The 19,744-nt window shown below is 36.8% G+C and overlaps 1 protein-coding gene across 2 annotated transcripts; it reads right to left on the bottom strand.

Annotated features, from left to right (window-relative positions):
• Nucleotides 1-168: 168 nt before the first annotated feature.
• slc16a13 (solute carrier family 16 member 13) lies at nucleotides 169-11,552 on the bottom strand. 2 transcript variants are annotated; one of them, XM_053480662.1, is made up of 6 exons: nucleotides 11,398-11,552; nucleotides 6,248-6,481; nucleotides 5,304-5,447; nucleotides 4,962-5,218; nucleotides 4,101-4,614; nucleotides 169-3,383 (listed from the first exon to the last, which is right to left on the bottom strand). In XM_053480662.1, the coding sequence occupies exons 2-6, from the start codon at nucleotides 6,474-6,476 to the stop codon at nucleotides 3,052-3,054; spliced, it is 1,476 nt and encodes a 491-aa protein (XP_053336637.1). In that variant the 5' UTR covers nucleotides 6,477-6,481; nucleotides 11,398-11,552; the 3' UTR covers nucleotides 169-3,051. The 2 variants fall into 2 exon arrangements, with proteins under 2 accessions (XP_053336637.1, XP_053336715.1); XM_053480740.1 differs by having other exon boundaries at nucleotides 6,248-6,478.
• Between the last annotated feature and the right edge of the window lie 8,192 nt (nucleotides 11,553-19,744).

Genomic DNA, 19,744 nt, shown 5'->3' with positions numbered 1-19,744 from the left:
TATCCCTCAGTTTCAGAGACTGGATTATTATTCAGTTTAAACAGTTTGTTTTAATTGCACTTTCTTGGGACATGCAGTTTTTTTTTTCCAAACCATGCATTCAATGTAGATGAACTGTTGATTCCCTTCAAGTGTTTTATTTCCTTAAACACCAAGTTTTATTTTCTTAAAGACCAAAACTGGAAAATTATTTTCCTCACTTTTTCCCTTGCATAAGCATTGTATTATCTATGAATGTTTCCATACCCGAAGCGAATTATTTCCACAATATTTTCTAAAGGGGAAACTGTAGAAAAATAAACTTGCTTGCTTATGTGTCTTTTTAAGCTCAGAGATGTACCAGAAGTTATTATGATGAAGATATATACCTTCCAAATGACTGATCCTCAAAATTGTTAGTAATCAGAGTAATACCACTGCTATCCATCACAAACAATACAAACACAAAAAATGTTTATCAGGTTTTAATTTAATCATCTCAGAAGACTCCATACATAGGGGGAATTACATTTTCGTATGAAAATGACACACATGGAGTTGTATCTCACAATCATGATAAGCTTGTGTTAACACAGAGTGTTGTATATGGATTTGCACTTCGAATGTGTTCCAAATGCGTTATCGATCCAGCTATGAGAAGGATTTCAAAACCTTCTTTCGTCTGACGCATTCTAAAAAGCTAACCAAAATGATTTTGCTAAAAAGTGTTAATTACCCCTATATATGAAGACTTGTAGAGCACAGAGTAGTATAAAGTCTGACAATACAAAATGTAAAAAAATTATTTTATGTAACATTTGATTATTAATTCAAACACACTTAAACATAATGCACAGTAATCAAATGTAATCAAGTATGTGTAGGCATGATCCCAGAATAACCTAATCATCAAACCAGTCAAAAGTAGAGGCACGCGAGGGACAAACAAATGACTCTGTCGTTTTAAATGTCAACTGCATTCCACTCACCTGGAGTTTGTATATGGACTTTAAAAAGTCACTAATTGAATCCTTGTAATGCATTAGCTTGACACACAAACATGATCAATTATGAAAGAAATTAAACTTAACTTTAAATGATGATAAATTGAATCATTTAGCACATAAAGATTTCCAGTAGCAAGCACACGTGTTCCATCAGCAGTCTTTAGGAGGAATGCTTAAGAAGGAAAAAAAATCCACCCTTTTAAAAAATTTTTTGTCAAGTTTCTGGTTTGTGTGCCAGATTCAGTCATGTTTACTAATTTCCTATGTGTAGTTGTTTCAGTAGAGCAGCTAAGATTAGAGTAGAGCAATAGATTAAGGTTCATATGTTAAGGAGCTCATTTTAATTTAAAGTATCATATTTAAAAGCACTTAGACACCGACACGGATTTCAGATCATTTTCGGGTTACTAAATCTTAGGGTTTAGCGTCTACTAAAATCTATTAGGATGCACACCTGAAGTAGACTCTGATCCAATGATTGTTTTATGGCCAGGCATGGAAATTTAGGCTGCTTGTATACATCATATAATCACCTGCACTCTGGTTTTTAATCATGTGTGTCATTTAATCATGGGAGTAGATGGACTACACTGAATAGAAAGAGACAGGATTGGAAAATTTAATGCGCCATGTCTCTGCTGAAAAAGAGTCAGCTTAGCTGGGCCATTCAGCACATATAAATGTTTAATTTAGTGATTGCGACAGATTTGTCACAGTAACCTCAGAGAAGCTGAAACAATGTTTAATGAGTAACTGATTTTAATTTACCTTTAGACTTCAAACATTTATTTGTCATGATGTCATTTTTTTTTTTTTAAATAGTGCCAGAATTTCAAATGTCCGTGAAATACTGTCATGCGCATTAAGTGTGCTTTCCAGCTAAGCCAAAATGAAAGATGTCTTGGAAGCTTAAACCATAATGCAGTACACACATCTTGGGTAAAAAAATTTAGGCCACCATCTGGCTTATCCTTTTTAAAAGAAAAAAAACAAAACAAAACATTTTTTACACAAACTTAGGTTAGTAAGTTACCCATTGTACTTAATGTTCCCTTGTTCCCTGAACATGCCTCTATTCAAAGCCAGAGTAAAGGTCATCTTCACATCATGTCTGTACGCCTACAATTCTGACCACAAAGGCAGCATTTCTTTTTTTCGAGTTGCCCGAAAATAAAACTAAAGGTGTGTGTGGGGGGTGTTCCGTTTCAGTGTGGAAAAATAGTGCAAATGTATGCTGTCATATTCAGGTAGTGTACATTCAGCTGCTATTCTTAGTACCAAGTCTAATATTGAAAATTCATTAGATAATTATTTTGTGCATGAATTCGTGTCCTTGATGCCGGTTTAGTATAATACTGAAACCTGCAATGATGAAAGCTTCGCTTCAAATATATATTCACATTTGCTCACAAGTGCATCATGTAACTCTGACCGCAATTACTACGCCATGGTAGGACCCCATACAACAGACATCTCAGCTAATGTCTGGGCTGCTTTCAGGGAATCACTTGTACTGGATAGTATTTCACTGGTATTTCCACTATGTATAACCTGAGACTGTGAAACTGTTCTTCAGTGTTGGCATAAGATATTATACTCTTTAAAGATACAGAACCAGGCTGTGTGCATTACAGAGTGATTATTGCTAAGCTAACCAGTTGAGTGAGAGATGTTCAGAAAAAATGTCCTTTAAATGTTATTTGCCAGCGAATTAATCAATACACGCTCACCAATGGGAGGTTCACTTTTAATGTAAATTCCTCCATTTCCTTTGCCATATTTGATGGGCGCTGTTGCATCTGAGTCAGATTTGTTTCAAACAATAACCATCAACACAAAGTGTTTTCTGGCTTGATCTTTGTTCCCAAAGGGAATTGAGGTGGTAAAAAGTTTTGTTGATGGTTCTTTCTGTCAGGTTGACATTTACATGCTACTGACAGTTTCTCTGTAAACAGTGTCCCACAGTTCATTCTTTTTACCATAAAAAGTATAAGCTGCATAACATCAATATCCTTGGTCAGTATTATTCCTATGACAAGCCTATATCGCTCCTCCGATCAGCCGATCAGCAAGTAGGCTTATGTTCTGTCTGATCTGCAGGGAGGAGTGCATCTTCAATGTCCACATTCGTTTCCATCATGTGGTTCTGAGATGGAAGTGCTTCGGGAAACGTGGAGTTTGTGTTTTGTATATCCTCTGAAGAGGATAAAGTCTGCTTAATTTGCTCATCATCATCATCAGTGAACTCATTTCCGATCATCTTGGACGATAGGGGTGGGGGATCAGTCCAGGAACAGAAGTTGGGAAGAGCCGTGGTTAATATAGTACCAAAACAGAGAAATCCACTGGCTACCCCAAAGGAAACCATGTAAGAACCTGTGAAGTCCCTCAACCAGCCTAAGAGAGGAGCAGAGAGAGAAATAACTAAAACACTCATCTTTAATTCAGGTAAAATGCTGTTCTGGGTACGCATAGCTAAAGCACTGTATATCATCATCACACAGAGACTATTCCAGATGATACATTTTTCTTTCCCCCAATACTATAATTTTTCTTAACACCAATTCTCACCCCGAATCATAAGTACCTAACAAAATACACAACAAATGCTCTTGATTGGCCTGCAGTTTCTATTGACAGAGAAAGAGAGGTACTCATTCCACCTATTAAGGATACACACCTTTCGTTTTCCTTTCATTGACTCACAGCCACAGATATCTATGGCATCTCTGAGATTTAACCCAATAGACCTATTCATAACAATAGTGTCAGATTAAATAAAAAAGCTGCTAAATTATTTTTTACTGCCATTCCAGGACGATTTGATTTAGGCAAGGGTGTATTTAAAATATGTCATGCCTCGACTAGTGTGCCGAAAATACAATAAATTTATTATACTGTATATAATACTGTACAGTACTATTAAAGCTTGAGCTCGTTGTAATGGTTGAATCCTTAATTATAGATACTACACTAGCTATAATTCTACAAACCTGCAAAACTGAAAATTAATTAAAGGTAATAATGAGACACAAACAAGCACCAACAAAGTCTCTTCAATACTTAGCCGATACAGTGATCATTCTACAGTAGACGTTAGAAATGGCTGCTTACCTGACAGTGGAGCTCCAAGCAGGCCTCCGACGCTTTCAATAAGCTGCAGGAGTCCAAGAGCACCAACCATGCGTTTCATGCCCACAATCTCTGGCACCACAGAAAACACCAGTGGGGTCATAGCACCGGCACAGAAGCCATATGCCAGGCTGACTGTCAGTAGACCTGCATAGTTTCCGTGCATGGAGCAGAAGGGCAGCAAGAGGAGGAACAGACTGACTAAACCTGTCCATATGGTCAGTAGATGAATGGAGCGTATACGTCGCAAATCTGAGGCCCAGCCGGCCACCACTCGCCCCACAATGTCCGTCACACCAGTGCTGGAAATGACAAACGCAGCCTGGTATTCGCTAAAGCCCACGTGGCGGCTGTGGGCCACAAGGTGGACATATGGAATGAAGTATCCAGCATTGAAGCATGTGACAGCCAAGCTGTAGGTGAGGAAGCCACGGTGCAAGAGCAACGACAGCTCAAAATACGACATACAGCCTTCAGATACGCTGTTGCTTTTACTCTGAGAAAGAAATAAGAAAGGGTAGGAATTATAGATTTTAACAACAAAAGAATAGCTACAAGAGGCAACACCAGAACGTCTTTAAGGCATCCATGTGTGCCTCTGCAATTCAATCTGTATATACAGATATTTTATATGGACAGATTATACTTGTACAAGGTTAACCAATAAATCTCATTTGCATTCATATTTCCATGTGTGCATTGAAGGATGAGACCTGAAAATAAGGGTGCCAGGGCACAGGTTCTAAAAGAGTCACCCAAACAAGGTCTCTATGACCTGGCCAGAATTATACTAATGAAAACTTTTAGAGAGATAATCTATCAGCAGGGAAAATTAATAAGTACCTTTTCCACAACTTTAGTGGGTTTGAGCGGTCGAATAAGGGCACCGCTGACCATAATATTAAAGCTGAGACCACCGAGAATCAAGAGTGCCCCACGCCATCCGTATAACTGCACCAGGTATTGGAAAAGTGGAGAGAATGCGAAGGAGGATAAACCTACACCTGTGAAGCCAAGACCCATAGCTAGAGAACGCCGTGTGCTGAAATACTGCATCACAGAAGCTACTGTAGGGGTGAAGACCAGCGCCCAGCCTGACCCTAAAGAGGGAATTTGAAGAACATGATGTAGATATTTAGCTGTGCAAAGGAAACATATATTAAACTGTGCAGACTATGGGGTTACCTGAAATAATTCCCATTGTCAGGTAGAGATGTGCGAGTTTTGTTGCCTGAGATGCCAGAATGAGTCCTAGTCCGGAAAGAAAGCCTCCCAACACAACAACACCACGAGCTCCATATGCATTACAAGCAGCTGTGCCAATAGGACCTACAAACACACACACACACACACACACAAACACACATCCAGCTTTTGTAGCAAAGACGAGACTATACTGTGTATATTGATATAACAGCTGGAATTCTGTAGCAAACATTTGGCTTCATTTTTCAATCTTTTAGTATAATTCTGTTTAACTGTTTGTGTAAGCAGAACTGAACAACAATAAAAGTCTGTTCCCAAATTTTAAAGCAAGTTTGGCTTTTTTATGTTAATGTGAATAAGCTGATCACCGATAAAGTGCAAAGTGCAGAGTGCAATTCCTGACACAGCTCATCTGCAGTTCAAATGCACTGACAGTTGGAATCATCGAAAGAACAATGGAAACGTTAAAAAACAGAAGTGGAAATTATTTTGACTCCAAAACAACAATGAATGTAACAGCTAAAAGGAAGAAGTACAAATTATTTGGAATCATTTCTATACCAAGAAAAATGTTTAATAATTAAACAGCCATTTTATAATTGTCATACTTAAATCACTTCATTTATTTTTCTTAAATGTATGAGTATGTAGTGTCAGATTTTTTTTAATTAAACACCAATAATATAACAAACGATTGATTTTCACAAACAGCTTAAAAGCTCTAAAAGAATCTAAAAGGGCAGTAATTCATGCAAATCATATGATTTTAATTTAAGGTTCCAATTAATCAATCTAAGAACATTTTCAAATCTTACTCAAATAGTCCTGTGTAATAGTTTGTACAAATGATATATGGCTGAAGTCATTTATATCCAGCATAAGAAGAGGTCCATGTTTGCACTTGTACCAGTAGTTTTACTCACTCAATAACTGCTGCATGGCAACTCCTATGGAGGTGATCCAGGACACAGCCTGCGCACTCTCCCCAAAGTACTGCACAAACTCCACAAAGAAAACCCCCAGACTACGGATGAGCCCAAAGACTAGGGCTGAAGCCATGAAGAGTGCGAATACCACCACCCAGCCCCAACCTCCATCTGGAGCTTCAACTTGCCCAACTGGCTGGTGTTTTCTCTCCTGCTGCGTAGGCATCTCTACTGTGGAGGAGAAACAGATAGAATGAAATTATTTCCACAAAAAATGACCTATAGGAAGTTAGGTACATAGTTATTTACTTAATGTCTTGAATAGCACTCTGGGCTTCCTGAAATACTGTTAATTTGTGAGATTCGTTCCACCTTCCGAACTGTAGTCCAATGGCTTAACCACTGAGCTACCCCTGACCCTGATATCTGTACACTGATGAGATGAAAGTTTAACATTTTTAAGTTAAACTAAGACAGTGTTCCATAAAAAGGACATCATACCAACAGCCCTTTTTATTGTAGTGTGAAGGTCTGGGGCGTTATAGCTTCAAGACATAGACAACGTACCATAATTGATGGAACCATGAATCTGTTCTCAACTGGAAAATCCTGAAGGAGAATGTCTGGTCATCAGTTCGTGACCTCATGCTCAGAACACATGGGTTATGCAGCAGGACAATTATCCGAAACACAGCAAGTCTTTCTCTGCATGGCTCAAATATAAAAAAAATAAATAAAAAAAAAGCTTGTGTAGTGGCCTAGTCAAAGTCCGGGCTTAAAACTGATTGAAATGCTGTGGCATGAACTTAAGAAGGCTGTTCATGCTCGGACACCCTGTAATGTGGCTGAATTCAAACAGATCAGCAAAGAAAAGTGGGTCAAAATCCTGCCTTCACATGATACCGACCACCCTAGAAAACTGCAGCAATTGCGTGATGTTATCATGTCAGTATGGATCACAATCTTTAATTCATATTTTCAGCACTTTGTTGAGTCTATGGCATTAAGAATTAGGGAAGGTGTACTTAATAAAGTGGCCAGTGAGTGCATAATATACATTAAAAGTTTAATGTTTCAAGTTTTACTGTCATATGCACATTAAATGTACATGTTCTCCCTGTACAAAATAATTCTTCCTTTGCTGTCCTCAATGAATGCCATGAAAAATAAATATAGGTATAGATTTTTCTTTTTTAATTATTGTGCTGTCATCTTTTTGCTAAGTACTTTATGGCACTGTCATTGCACAGCCATACCAGGATTACATCTGAAAAGCTAAACTGGTAAAAGACAAGTGTTACATATAAAAATAGCATCAAAAACCTTTCCAGAAATGATGATGTCACCAGATAAAGCATTCAGGTGAAAAGCTGTTAAGCATCTAACTGTCTGTAAATCCTTCTGTTTTCAAAGCTTAAGAATTTCCTGCATGTCCCAATTAAAGACATAGACTAACTACAAGTTAAGGTTATTATTTATCTACATGCAAATGTGGACATAGTGGAAATGTGTTTTCAATTAAAACAAATAAATGAATTATGCTCTGAGATACTAACTAAGATATTAGTGATTTCACATTTTTGTTGTTTTTCTTTATAATAATAATAATAATAATAATAATGATAATAATAATAATACTCGACTGGTCACTCAACACAACAGCACTCTACAAGAAAAGACAGAGCCGGTTGTACTTTCTTCGAAGGCTCAGGTCTTTCAATGTCTGTAACACCATTCTGCGGATGTTCTATGAAACCGTTGTGGCGAGTGTAATTTTTTACGCTGTGGTCTGTTGGGGCTGTAACATGAAGGTGTCTGACAGGAACAGACTCGACAAGGCAATTAAAAAGGCCGAATCTGTGCTAGGCATGGAGCTTGACTCTGTGGATGTAGTAGCGAAGAGGAGGATTCTGTCCAAAGTACAATCCATTTTGACCAGTGTTCTCGCTGACCTGAGGAGCAATTTCAGCCTCAGATCTTTTCTTCCAACAGCCATAAAATTATACAACTCTTCTCTGTAACTCATCCACTAAGTGGATATTCACTGACAGTAACAGTAACACAATAGGACATTAATACTTACCTGTATTAATAATATGATCAATATTACTTCTCAATAAAATATGTAATCTATATTACATATAATAATACAATATTACATACATATATTAGAATACTGTGCAATATTTACAAATGCTTTTGGGTCATATTTTTGGTACTTACTGTTTTAAGGACTCTTTATATTTATTTAAAAAAAATTTAGTTGTTTATTACTTTTCCTTTAGATAACAACTGTGAGCATCTGCAACAAAGAATAAGCAATTTTCCTCTGGGATTAATAAAGTTCTTTGAATCTGGAATTGAATAATAATAATAATAAAAGATGATAATGATAGTAATAATAATAATAATAATAATAATAATAATGACAACAATAATAATAAACATTTCTATAACAATTCATTGCATCACATATACATACACATAACCACACACACACACACACACACACTATACTTATTAGATGCCAGCTTCAATTAGCTTTTGAGATTTGTCATTACTAACTCTTGGAAAATGCTCATAATATTCAATAGCAAAATTTTATTGCCTGTGCAAAAAAGTAACTTTATTAAACTTGCTTTGTTTGTGCACAACGACAAAACCTTTTAAAAAATTAAACACAATATTTCACACAACCTTTATCCTACTAACCCCACTCACAACCTCTTTAAATAATCAATCTGTTTAAACCTTTGTTCCGACACTACAGAGACAAGTATTTTAAAGAAAAGTTATGACATTGATAGAAGTACACTGATTAGGATCTAGGTCAAAAACAGCACAAATGTAACCTTCACAAATTTTTGTTTAAGTAAGTATACTAATAACATGTTTTCTATGCTGTGTGCCATCAAGAAGACTGACGACTTATGTCAGATTTACGCTGGCTGAACATTTGTACAGCCACCGAACAATTGTAAAATAATGATTAAATAATGAATCTGGTTTTTCTTATGGTATTAATACAAGTAGGACTTGCTTTATTATTTCTCATTTTGACCATGTTCAATATTTAAATTTCCTATTTATATTTCTTCATAATATTTAACTGCTGGTGTATATTGCAATGCAGTACAGAAAGTATAACCAAGAAAATTGCTTGTTTTTTTATGGATAAAAATGTTGAAACTTACACAAATTAAATAAATATTTGACACCAAGTCAAGTATGATGCCATGTGTTGACATATACAGTATTAAGATTGACAGGGAGCTCAGGAATAGGGCTACACAATTAATCAGGAAAAAGAAAAAAAAATCAGGATCTCGATTCAAACATATGTGCCATATAATTTCTGAATGACAGCGAGTCACTTACATGTATTTTCCTGCATTCAGACCATGCTGCATTCCTAACTGGTAACAATCCCAGATGTTATATTCGTCACACTCACATGGTGTAAAACAAAATACTATATTTTATATACTATATATAAGTCATAGTACATCCCTGGAGAAAATCTTAAGACCGGGGAAAATTACAAATATTCACAAGTATTACTTACAAGTTACAAGTATTCACTGTTCGCACTGGTCGATAGTAACCAGGTTGTAACTACTTCTTTAAAATGCCAAAAGAATAAACAAAAGCAAGAGACAAAAAATAGAGAGTAAGGAATTTATAAAAAACTGCATTTGAACTAAAACAGGCTGGTCATCAGCTGATCAAAAGTTTAAGACCAGCCTTTAAAAGTTAAAATCTGTGCAAAAATATGGCTTTAATGTTATTGTTCTTTAGACAGTCACACTGTCATGATCTCCTGATGGCAAAAGCAAAAAGACTTTCTGTTTTTAAGCGTGGCAGGATTGCTGAGCTGCACAAGCAAGGGCTCTCGCGATGCGCTATAGCTTCTTTCAACAGGACAATGCTGCAGTTCACAACAACCGCCTGATGAAGGACTTCTTCCTGGACAATAACATTGCGTTTCTGGACCACCCTGTGTCTTTCGCTGATCTAGAACCCCATGAGAATGTTTGGGAATAGATGGGAAAGAAAGTTTACAAAAACAGACGTGAAGCCATCTTCACCACATGGAGCAACATTCCCACCAGCCTCCTGGAAACAGTTGCATCAAGCATGCCGAAACAAGTTTTTTCAGGTTATCTACAAGAGTCTCTCTACTGAGACCCTTTTTGAAATGTTTAGTTCTGTTGTGTTTATTTTTGGGCTATGGTCTTAAACATTTGATCAGATGACAGCTTGTTTAAGTTTAAATGCAGTTTTCAATAAATTTTTAATCTCTGGTTTTTTTTCTTCTTCTTCTTCTCTTCTTTTGACATTTTAAAGCAATTCGTACAACCTGGTTATGATCTACCAGTGCAAAGTGTGAATACTTGTAATATTTTACAGAGAGAGAGAGAGAGAGAGAGAGAGAGAGAGAGAGAGAGAGATGATCGATTTCTGTACGCTTAACATTAGCTGCAATAGCATTTTCAATAAAGTTGACCAAATAAACAAATAAGCATGAAAATGCAGGTCTTGGTCGTTGGTCTGCTTCTTCTACGACAGTCAAGTAAAGCTCTTATTTTGACACCGAGAATGTGCCTGCTCTTAGCAGGTGTTCTGCCAATCCATGCTACCTACTATTTATTGCTACTTAAGGGTTCTGCGCATGCAGTGACCGACAAGCTTGGGAATTGTTTCATTAATTTGGTCCACAATGTGCTGGAAGCATTATTTAATGGGGTATTTGTCTATCAGAATATATTTCTCTATATACACCCCCTCCCACCTTTGTACATGTACTATACCCCTTAGCACGTACCATTTTTGCGATAAGGTTGTGTGAATCTATCAATTCACGCGGTGGGAGCATTTTGTGACAAGGGAGCATAAAATCCCAGAACACCGGTCTATGTCATTAAACAGCGCCAGGACTCGATACTTCTCTAACCTGCGGTGTCACGCGCCGCTTTAGGACAGCTGTACGAGACGGTTGTCATGGTTTCCATCTCATTCTACTTATAGCGAAACAAACGGCGAGCTTTACCTGAGCGTTTACCGTAAAAGCGAAGCTATTTATGTTAGTAATGGCTGCATGCCGGTACTTTTTATATTAAAGCGATAAACGGACACAGCGTACTCACCTGATTAGGATGATGATACTTTAAGAGTACATGTCCGCAGGTGTTCCCGGTAGGACTGTTACTCTTTGTAATGGTGTTGTAACTGTACATAGAGGAGTTATTGCTTTTGTATGAGCGCGAAGGTGCCGCTCTGGTGCACGCGCACATCCGGAGTGCCGCCGCGCGTGCATCAGAGTGCAAGTGTTTCTGTCACGTGAGGGTCCGAGTTTATCACCGACTGTAAACCCCGGGTAACAGGGAGTATAAATGAAATGATCACGAAGGGTTTGTAAACCGCTTTATGAAGCGACTATGGTAAAGGTGCGTTGTAACTGAGGGTAGAGACGTGTGTTGAATGGGTTTAGAAACTCAGACAGCCAAACCAGAGGGGGCGCGAGAGCAGACTCACTAAATGTTAACCCTAAGACATATGAATTACGTAGTTGCCAATTCCACTTATAATACTTTTTTAAAATCGTTTGAAGATCGACATGTTTTTGTCTTGTTTTTTTTTTTATATATATATGGTTGCCTGACAAGCGACTTCCGTTTATTTTATTTTTGCATTTTCTGTTCTCCTTTCCTAGAATTTCTTGCACTATCAGCACTGTAACCCCCATCGCCTTGCCCCCCAGAGCTTTTAAGGTTTCAGCACAACCTCTATACCACTTTACATGGTCATATGGGCCCTGAAGCCTATTCCAGAAGACTTTGTACACAAGGATGTACAAGGATGCGGTGCCAATCCCTCACAGAGCACGCACTCATATCACACGATCATTCACACTCTGGAATGCCAGTTAGTCTAATCTGCAATTGGACTTTGGTAGAAAACCAGAGTACCCGGGGGAAACCCTAGGGTTAGTTTAGGGCTCTAGGGAAAGCATATACAGTATACACACACATAGAGGGGCAAAAATAAATAAAAAAATAAATACACACTTCAACATGTAAAATAATATGACTCTCTTCTGACGGTCACATAATGGCACCAACAATAGTGTGACTACTGACATCTTCAAAGGACACATAATAATACACATTACTACCATAATTCAATTTAAGTTTAAAAAAGGGCATAGATAACACTTGTGAATGTTAGATTTGTGGCCATAACATACTATTATTATTAGTGGTGCTTGCGAAGCGAGCTTAGACTTAACATTGAGACCAAATTTGATGGGTTGTAGCGCAGAGTAAAATAGTAAATAATATAGAAAGATAACATTCACCATATTGTATAGGTTTGCAAGCTCTGTCAGAACATACCCGGCTAGAGGGTATAAGTTGTACCCCTGGGGCACATGAGGCGCCCAAATTTGCCCCATTGACATACAATGGGAAAAAAATCCCATAGACCAAATTTGATGGATTGTGGTGCAGAACAAGAATTTTGTTAAAATCTCAAATTTACCACAAGTTAAATGGTTTGCAAACTGTGTCATACTCTGCAGGAGGGTATAAGTTTTACTCCCGGGGCCCAAAAGGTGCCCAAATTTACCCCATTGAATTATAATTGGAATTTTGGTGCATAACAAGTTACGTACCATTTGTCATAGACCCATGAAAAAGGTGGTAAATTGTGCGCTCATTTGGGAATAGGGTGGTATGATTCTTGTTAGGAGGTGGGGGATGAATTGTATCAGCCTAAAAAGCCTATATATAAATTTAATATTGAGAAAATTTTTGTCGGATTATATTACAGACCGAGAATTTCGTAAAAAGATAAAACTGACCACATTTGAAGAGGCTTGCACAGTGTGTCAGAAAATACCCAGCACAATGGTATCAGTGTTTCGCATTTATCATGATGCTCATAAGCCACGCCCCTAGCAATATCATTAGCATGCTGTTAGCATGTTACTAGCATTATGATAACTACAGCATAGTATCATATTGCTAGCATTATCCTAATTATATTAGCATGTAGCTAGCATAATGCTAACAATATTAGCATATTAACATGATGCTAGTGTGAGTAGAATGTTGCTAGCATGACTCCAATGTTTTGCCACGGCAAGCTCCACTCACATTTTCTTCAGAAAATGTACCTCTCTAGTTACAGTATAGTAGGCCTATATTATGCCTATTATCCTAGGCTCATTCATGAAGCTGTGGTTGCTTCTTTGTCTCACACGAGTTGGCAACCATACAGTATAAAGTGTGTTTGTGTTGTGTTTGTGTGTGTTTAAGGAGCAGGAGCTTTGTCCTGTTCATTCTACATTGACCCTTTGTAACATTTTACTTTTTAATATTTTAGTACATTTAACTTCTGTGCACACAAACCAGCCATTTAACATATCAGGCTCATTAGTGTGCTTTATGTGTAAATTAATATTTAGGCATCTATTGCAGCCTTAGATGCTTTTATTCCTTAAATATCTTCTGATCAAACTCAACATGTCCAATGTAACAGTTTTTAAAAGTTTTCTTGTTTATAAGCTTTCAGGTTTGGATTGCACTCACCAGACCAATTCAAGCTGGTTAATAACTACAGGATGTCAGCAGTAAATATAACAACTTTAATAAGAGTGGGTTGTAAATTTTAACAGAAAGAAAAATCAACCAATGCCCTGGATTTCCTGCACCAGCCATGTTTGTATGTACTTACCTGTTTACATGGCCAACTAATATACTGACAGCCTAGCAGCAAGTGACAACAGAGAACTCTTTTACTCTTTGATTTACTGTGTACAAGGAAAGTCGATTACAAGAAGAACCATTTGACTTCTGCACAGAATGTGCAGCTTCTTGGCATGAAATTGACCTTCATGCTAAGCATACCCTTTTATCCAAGTTCAAGTAGGCTTTTATTGTCATTTAAACCATATACAGTTTAGTACACAGGAAAAAACCCAATGTTCCTTCTGGACCACAGTGTTACATACAACATAAATGAACAACATAAATGAACAAAACTAACTAACTAATGATTATGAAGAAAGTCAAAGAATTCCAAGTGGCTTCATATTTTTAGGCTAGAACTTGCAAAGTTCTTGGTTTTAGGAACCACAGTAATAAAATGAATAATGCTGCATCTCACAATGTGTGCAAGCTAAATGATCAGTAATTCTTAGCCTTTTCTCAGAAGCATGATTCAATTTCCTCTTTCATGGTATGACCTTTAGAGCACTTCCTACAAAAACTGAAGTAGTAATGAAAAATGATTCCTAGCCGAGCTGAGGCTGTAAGGAAATATTATATATTATCAGTGCCAATGAAATGAAAGCTCTTGTGACCCCCTTAAGAGTTTCCTTGAAATGTTGCAGCACTAGAATTAACCTGCAGGACAAGAGTCATATATCACCTGTAGCTTACCTCTTTGTGGAGGGTGTTGATGATCATCTTCTGGATAAATGTCAAGTCAGCAGTCTTCCTCATGACTGAGGTAGAGTGTATTAAACTAGTCTAATAGACACAAAGTATTTATAATGTATGAATAGTAATTTACTTAAATTCAAAATGTAATGTTATGATATTTTGAGGTATTAGATTTTTGATTTTCATTTGCCATAATTATCGATATATATTTTATATATATATATATATATATATATATATTTGCGACAAATAATAATAAAAATCTGTTAAACACCCTCTAACTGTGGTGATACATCAAGCACTATGATGAAACTAGCTTTCATAAAGACTATCCCTGAAAAGCAAGGCCAAAACCTCCCTCTGCTGCGGAGGAAAAGTTCATTTAGTGTTAAAATTATTGTCTGGTAGTGTATATATAATCAAATACAAGAGCTAGATGAGGAAACTCTATACCATGCTCCACTATTATAGGAGCACAGCTGTGTTTTACTTGCACGTTTTTTTGTGCCAAAGTGCCCTGACGATGGCGCTATTACACTGTTCATTCTGTTCTTAGTTTAATGTTTTAGGCTGTAACAGTCCTGCATGGAATCAATTAAATACTATAGTTTACTTTATCAAAGAAAGATTTGTGTGAGAATGTTTTGTCTTCCTAAATGCAATATATCAATCGCATATTTTAATCAAGGTCCTTACACCTTAAAAGCTAATTGTGCTTTATGTTGCTTTAAGCATCTTATATCATTGGTATACCATAGTTGGTGTCCTTATCTGCAAGTAATCGAACAGTTATTACTAACGTATTGGATGAGCATTTTTATAGAAGGCCAGTATTCAAATTTCGCTGTACATTCAGCACAAGAGAGCGGCATCAGATCTCGTTAATACTCTGTACATTTTCTGTATCACTGTTCATATATAAGATAAGATAAGAGGAACTTTATTTATCCCGAGGGAAATTCTTTTGTCACAAACATGCTCAATGCAGCCATGGAACAAGAAAAATAAAAATATACAGTTAGTAATAATAATAATAATCAAATAAAAACAAAATACATAAGTACAGTAAATAGTAATATATAAAGTAAAAAAAAAAAAAAAAAAAAAAATATATATATATATATATATATATATATATATATATATATATATATATAAAATTAACAACTCACTTTTACTGTAGCACTGTTCACTTTATTAAATAACATGCATAAATGAGAAAACCAACACAACATAATATTGAAGATCATTTAAAAGATATATGTTATAAGTAAGTGTAAAAAGCAATAAAAATTAAAAGTATGTCTCTGGGTTGGTGTTGCCACATGGTGTTCTGTACAGCTGATTAAACTTCTGTGACTGCTTATCATACTCCTCCACTGCATTCCAGGCTTCAAGGACCTTGCTCGTCTGCTCAGTGGTAGGTAATTGCTTGTCATCTGTTAGATCAATCTCCACCAGCATGGAGTAGGACATTTCCAGCCTAAGCAGCCTAAGAAATAGTTAAAAAAATTTTACCGGTACTATATAGCTAAAAGGTGAGGAGAATAAAACACAGTCCTGTAAATCCTGTAAAAGTTTTTCTTTCCATTCACACTTATTTCATGTAGAATATTAGCTCTGTTAACTTCCAGAGGTGCAAAGAATCCCAAATAGCATTACTAGAACACCTGTAACTAAGAGTTATACATATAGTTAAACATCCCAATGATGTTACCATCCACTGTCACCACTTGCCTCTTTCTAATCAGATTCCTCGGTTGGAACTGTTGTATAATTATATATATGGTACATACAGTGGGGCAAAAATTATTTAGTCAGCCCCCAATTGTACAAGTTCTCCCACTTGATGAAAGAGGCCTGTCATTTTCATCATAGGTATACTGCAACTATGAAAGACAAAATAAGAAAAAAACAGAAAATTACATTGTAGGATTTTTTAAGAATTTATTTTCAAATTTTGGTGATAAATAAGTATTTGGTCACCTACAAACAAGCAAGCTTTGCGGCTCCCACAGACCTGTAACAACTTCTTTAAGAGGTTCCTCTGTCCTCCATTCGTTACCCGTATTAATGGCATCTGTTATCAGTATAAAAGACACCTGTCCACAAATAGCCACACTCCAAACTCCACTATGGCCAAGACCAAAGAGAACACAAAATTGTAGACCTGCACCAGGCTGGATAAGTAGCTTGTGAAGAGCTATTTGGGAAGAAATCTACTGTGGGAGCAATTATTAGAAAATGGAAGACATACAAGACCACTGATAATCTCCCTTGATCTGGGGCTCCACGCAAGATCTCACCCCGTGGGGTCAAAAAGATCACAAGAACTGTGAGCAAAAATCTCAGAACCACACGGTGGGACCTAGTAAATGACCTGCAGAGAGCTGGGACCAAAGTAACAAAGGCTACCATCAACACACTGCGTCGCCAGGGACTCAAATACTGCAGTGCAAGACGTGTCCCCCTGCTTAAGCCAGTACATGTCCAGGCCCGTCTGAAGTTTGCTAGAGGCCATTTGGATCCAGAAGAGGATTGGGAAAATGTCATATGGTCAGACAAAACCAAAATAGAACTTCGTGTTTGGAGGAGAAAAAATGCTGAGTTCCATTCAATGAACACCATACCCACTGTGAAGCATGGAGGTGGAAACATGATGCTTTGGAGCTGTTATTCTGCAAAGGAACCAGGACAACTGATCCATGTAAAGAAAAGAATGAATGAGGCCATGTATCATGAGATTTTAAGTAAAAACCTACTTCCATCAGCAAGGGCATTGAAGATAAAACATGGCTGGGTCTTTCAGCATGACAATGATTCCAAACACACCGCCTGGGCAACGAAAGAGTGACTTTGTAAGAAGCATTTCAAGATCCTGGACTGGGCTAGCCAGTCTCCAGACCCAACCCCATAGAAAGTCTGTAATGCCCAGCAACAGCCCCAAAACATCACTGCACTAAAGGAGATCTGCATGGAGGAAATCTGCCAAAATACAAGCAACATGTGGACCTTGTGAAGACTTACAGAAAACGTTTGACCTCTGTCATTGCCAACAAAGGGTATATAACAAAGTATTGAGATGAAATTTTGTTATTGCCCAAATACTTATTTTTCATCATAATTTGCAAATAAATTCTCAAAAAATCCTACAATGTGATTTTCTGGATTTTTTTTTTCTTATTTTGTCTCTCATAGTTGAGGTATACCTATGATGAAAATTACAGCCAGAAATATAAACAATCCACTTTCTTTAGGATAGAGCCCTGTAGGGGAATACAGTTATATCAAACCACAGTTGCATTTTAATTAACTATTCAAGGCTGAAAGAACTGCCATCATGTTTGGCTTTTTATATCCATTACGGACGTACACAACATGATACATCAGCATCTTTTATAATTAGTGATCATCATGTCGCATACGTTCTATATAACTGTATTTTTATAAGTTACAAAGTTCAGTGTAGCTAAAATAAATGTGCTCCCACAGTTTAACTTGCCCTAGAATGCATGAAAAGAAACATGGAAATTTGAACCTGTTCCAAATGGCACTTATTGGTGGCTGACTAAATACTTTTTTGCCCTAATGTACATTCATACAACTTTTTTATATAAGATCTTTTATTTAACAGGTGTTTTGAAGAGGCTCACTCGACATTCGTCCATCCATGCAGGACCTTTCAGCTTATTAATGGTAGATTAAATGTAATGTTTTTTCAATCAAACATAAATTTTTCTTTTAAAGCATGCAGTTGAATTTGTATTTAAAATGCATACCCTATGAAGGTATCAAATGAAATATGCATACTAATTTCATGTATCTCACATAATTTTCTACAAGCTAGTGGAAAGGCGCATTCTCATATTGGCCAAATGGCAACACCAACGTTCCCAGACACTGTAGATGCGATGGTACAGGGATCCCCTCTGCTTGTGGGAGCTGGTCTTAGTGGGCCAGGCCAGTAGACTGGTGCATCAAATTTTGCTGAGGTTGGGGAAAAATCATTCCTGGACATCGTGTGATAGACATTAATCAGAAATACCCTGGAAATGTCATGAATTATAGGAGGTATGTGGATTTGGTTCTGACTGCAGGGCATAAGTGCCATTTGGAACAGGTTCAAATTTCCATGTTTCTTTTCATGCATTCTAGGGCAAGTTAAACTGTGGGAGCACATTTATTTTAGCTACACTGAACTTTGTAACTTATAAAAATACAGTTATATAGAACGTATGCGACATGATGATCACTAATTATAAAAGATGCTGATGTATCATGTTGTGTACGTCCGTAATGGATATAAAAAGCCAAACATGATGGCAGTTCTTTCAGCCTTGAATAGTTAATTAAAATGCAACTGTGGTTTGATATAACTGTATTCCCCTACAGGGCTCTATCCTAAAGAAAGTGGATTGTTTATATTTCTGGCTGTCTGGATATATAATAGACACCTCTAAAGGGGTTCATTAAAGGAAGAAACTCATCTGTTCCTCGCTCATATCCTCTGTTTGAGGCCTCGGGAGAATAGAGTAAATTGACCGATAGCGCCATCTGCTGTTTCGTAAGAAAATCTGTCTGCACACGTGTGAGAAACATAAAGAGAATATATATTTGCAACACACAATGCATATATTTGTTATACCTCTGCATTTTCTCTCAAATTGACTTGTGTTTGTACACATTACTTTTTGTTTGTCTGAAAGTCGATTTTTTTTTTTTTTTTTTTGCAAAGCAGATTGTGTTTGTTGGCAAAACGCTGGATTTGTTTGTTAAATTTTGGCACATAAATAACTCCATAGGTTAAGCTCTAACAATAATTTACTAATACAGAACTAGGCACATGTACGGAGAAGTTCATATTAAAATGCCATTTAATAGAAATATGAAATTAGGCAAATTGCCAGGGTCAGCTAGGGAAAGAATAATGCACTGTTTAACATTATAATGTGTGCATTAAACACATATGTATTTTATAAAAAAAAGTAAATCTTTTACCTTATTAGGTGAGTTACAAGCACGTTGTGAACAACAGCAATCATCAGGG

The sequence above is a fragment of the Clarias gariepinus genome, chromosome 1 (assembly GCF_024256425.1).
Source record: "Clarias gariepinus isolate MV-2021 ecotype Netherlands chromosome 1, CGAR_prim_01v2, whole genome shotgun sequence".
In the NCBI taxonomy this organism is placed as follows: Eukaryota; Metazoa; Chordata; class Actinopteri; order Siluriformes; family Clariidae; genus Clarias; species Clarias gariepinus.
This window is presented reverse-complemented; position numbering and strand designations above follow the sequence as displayed.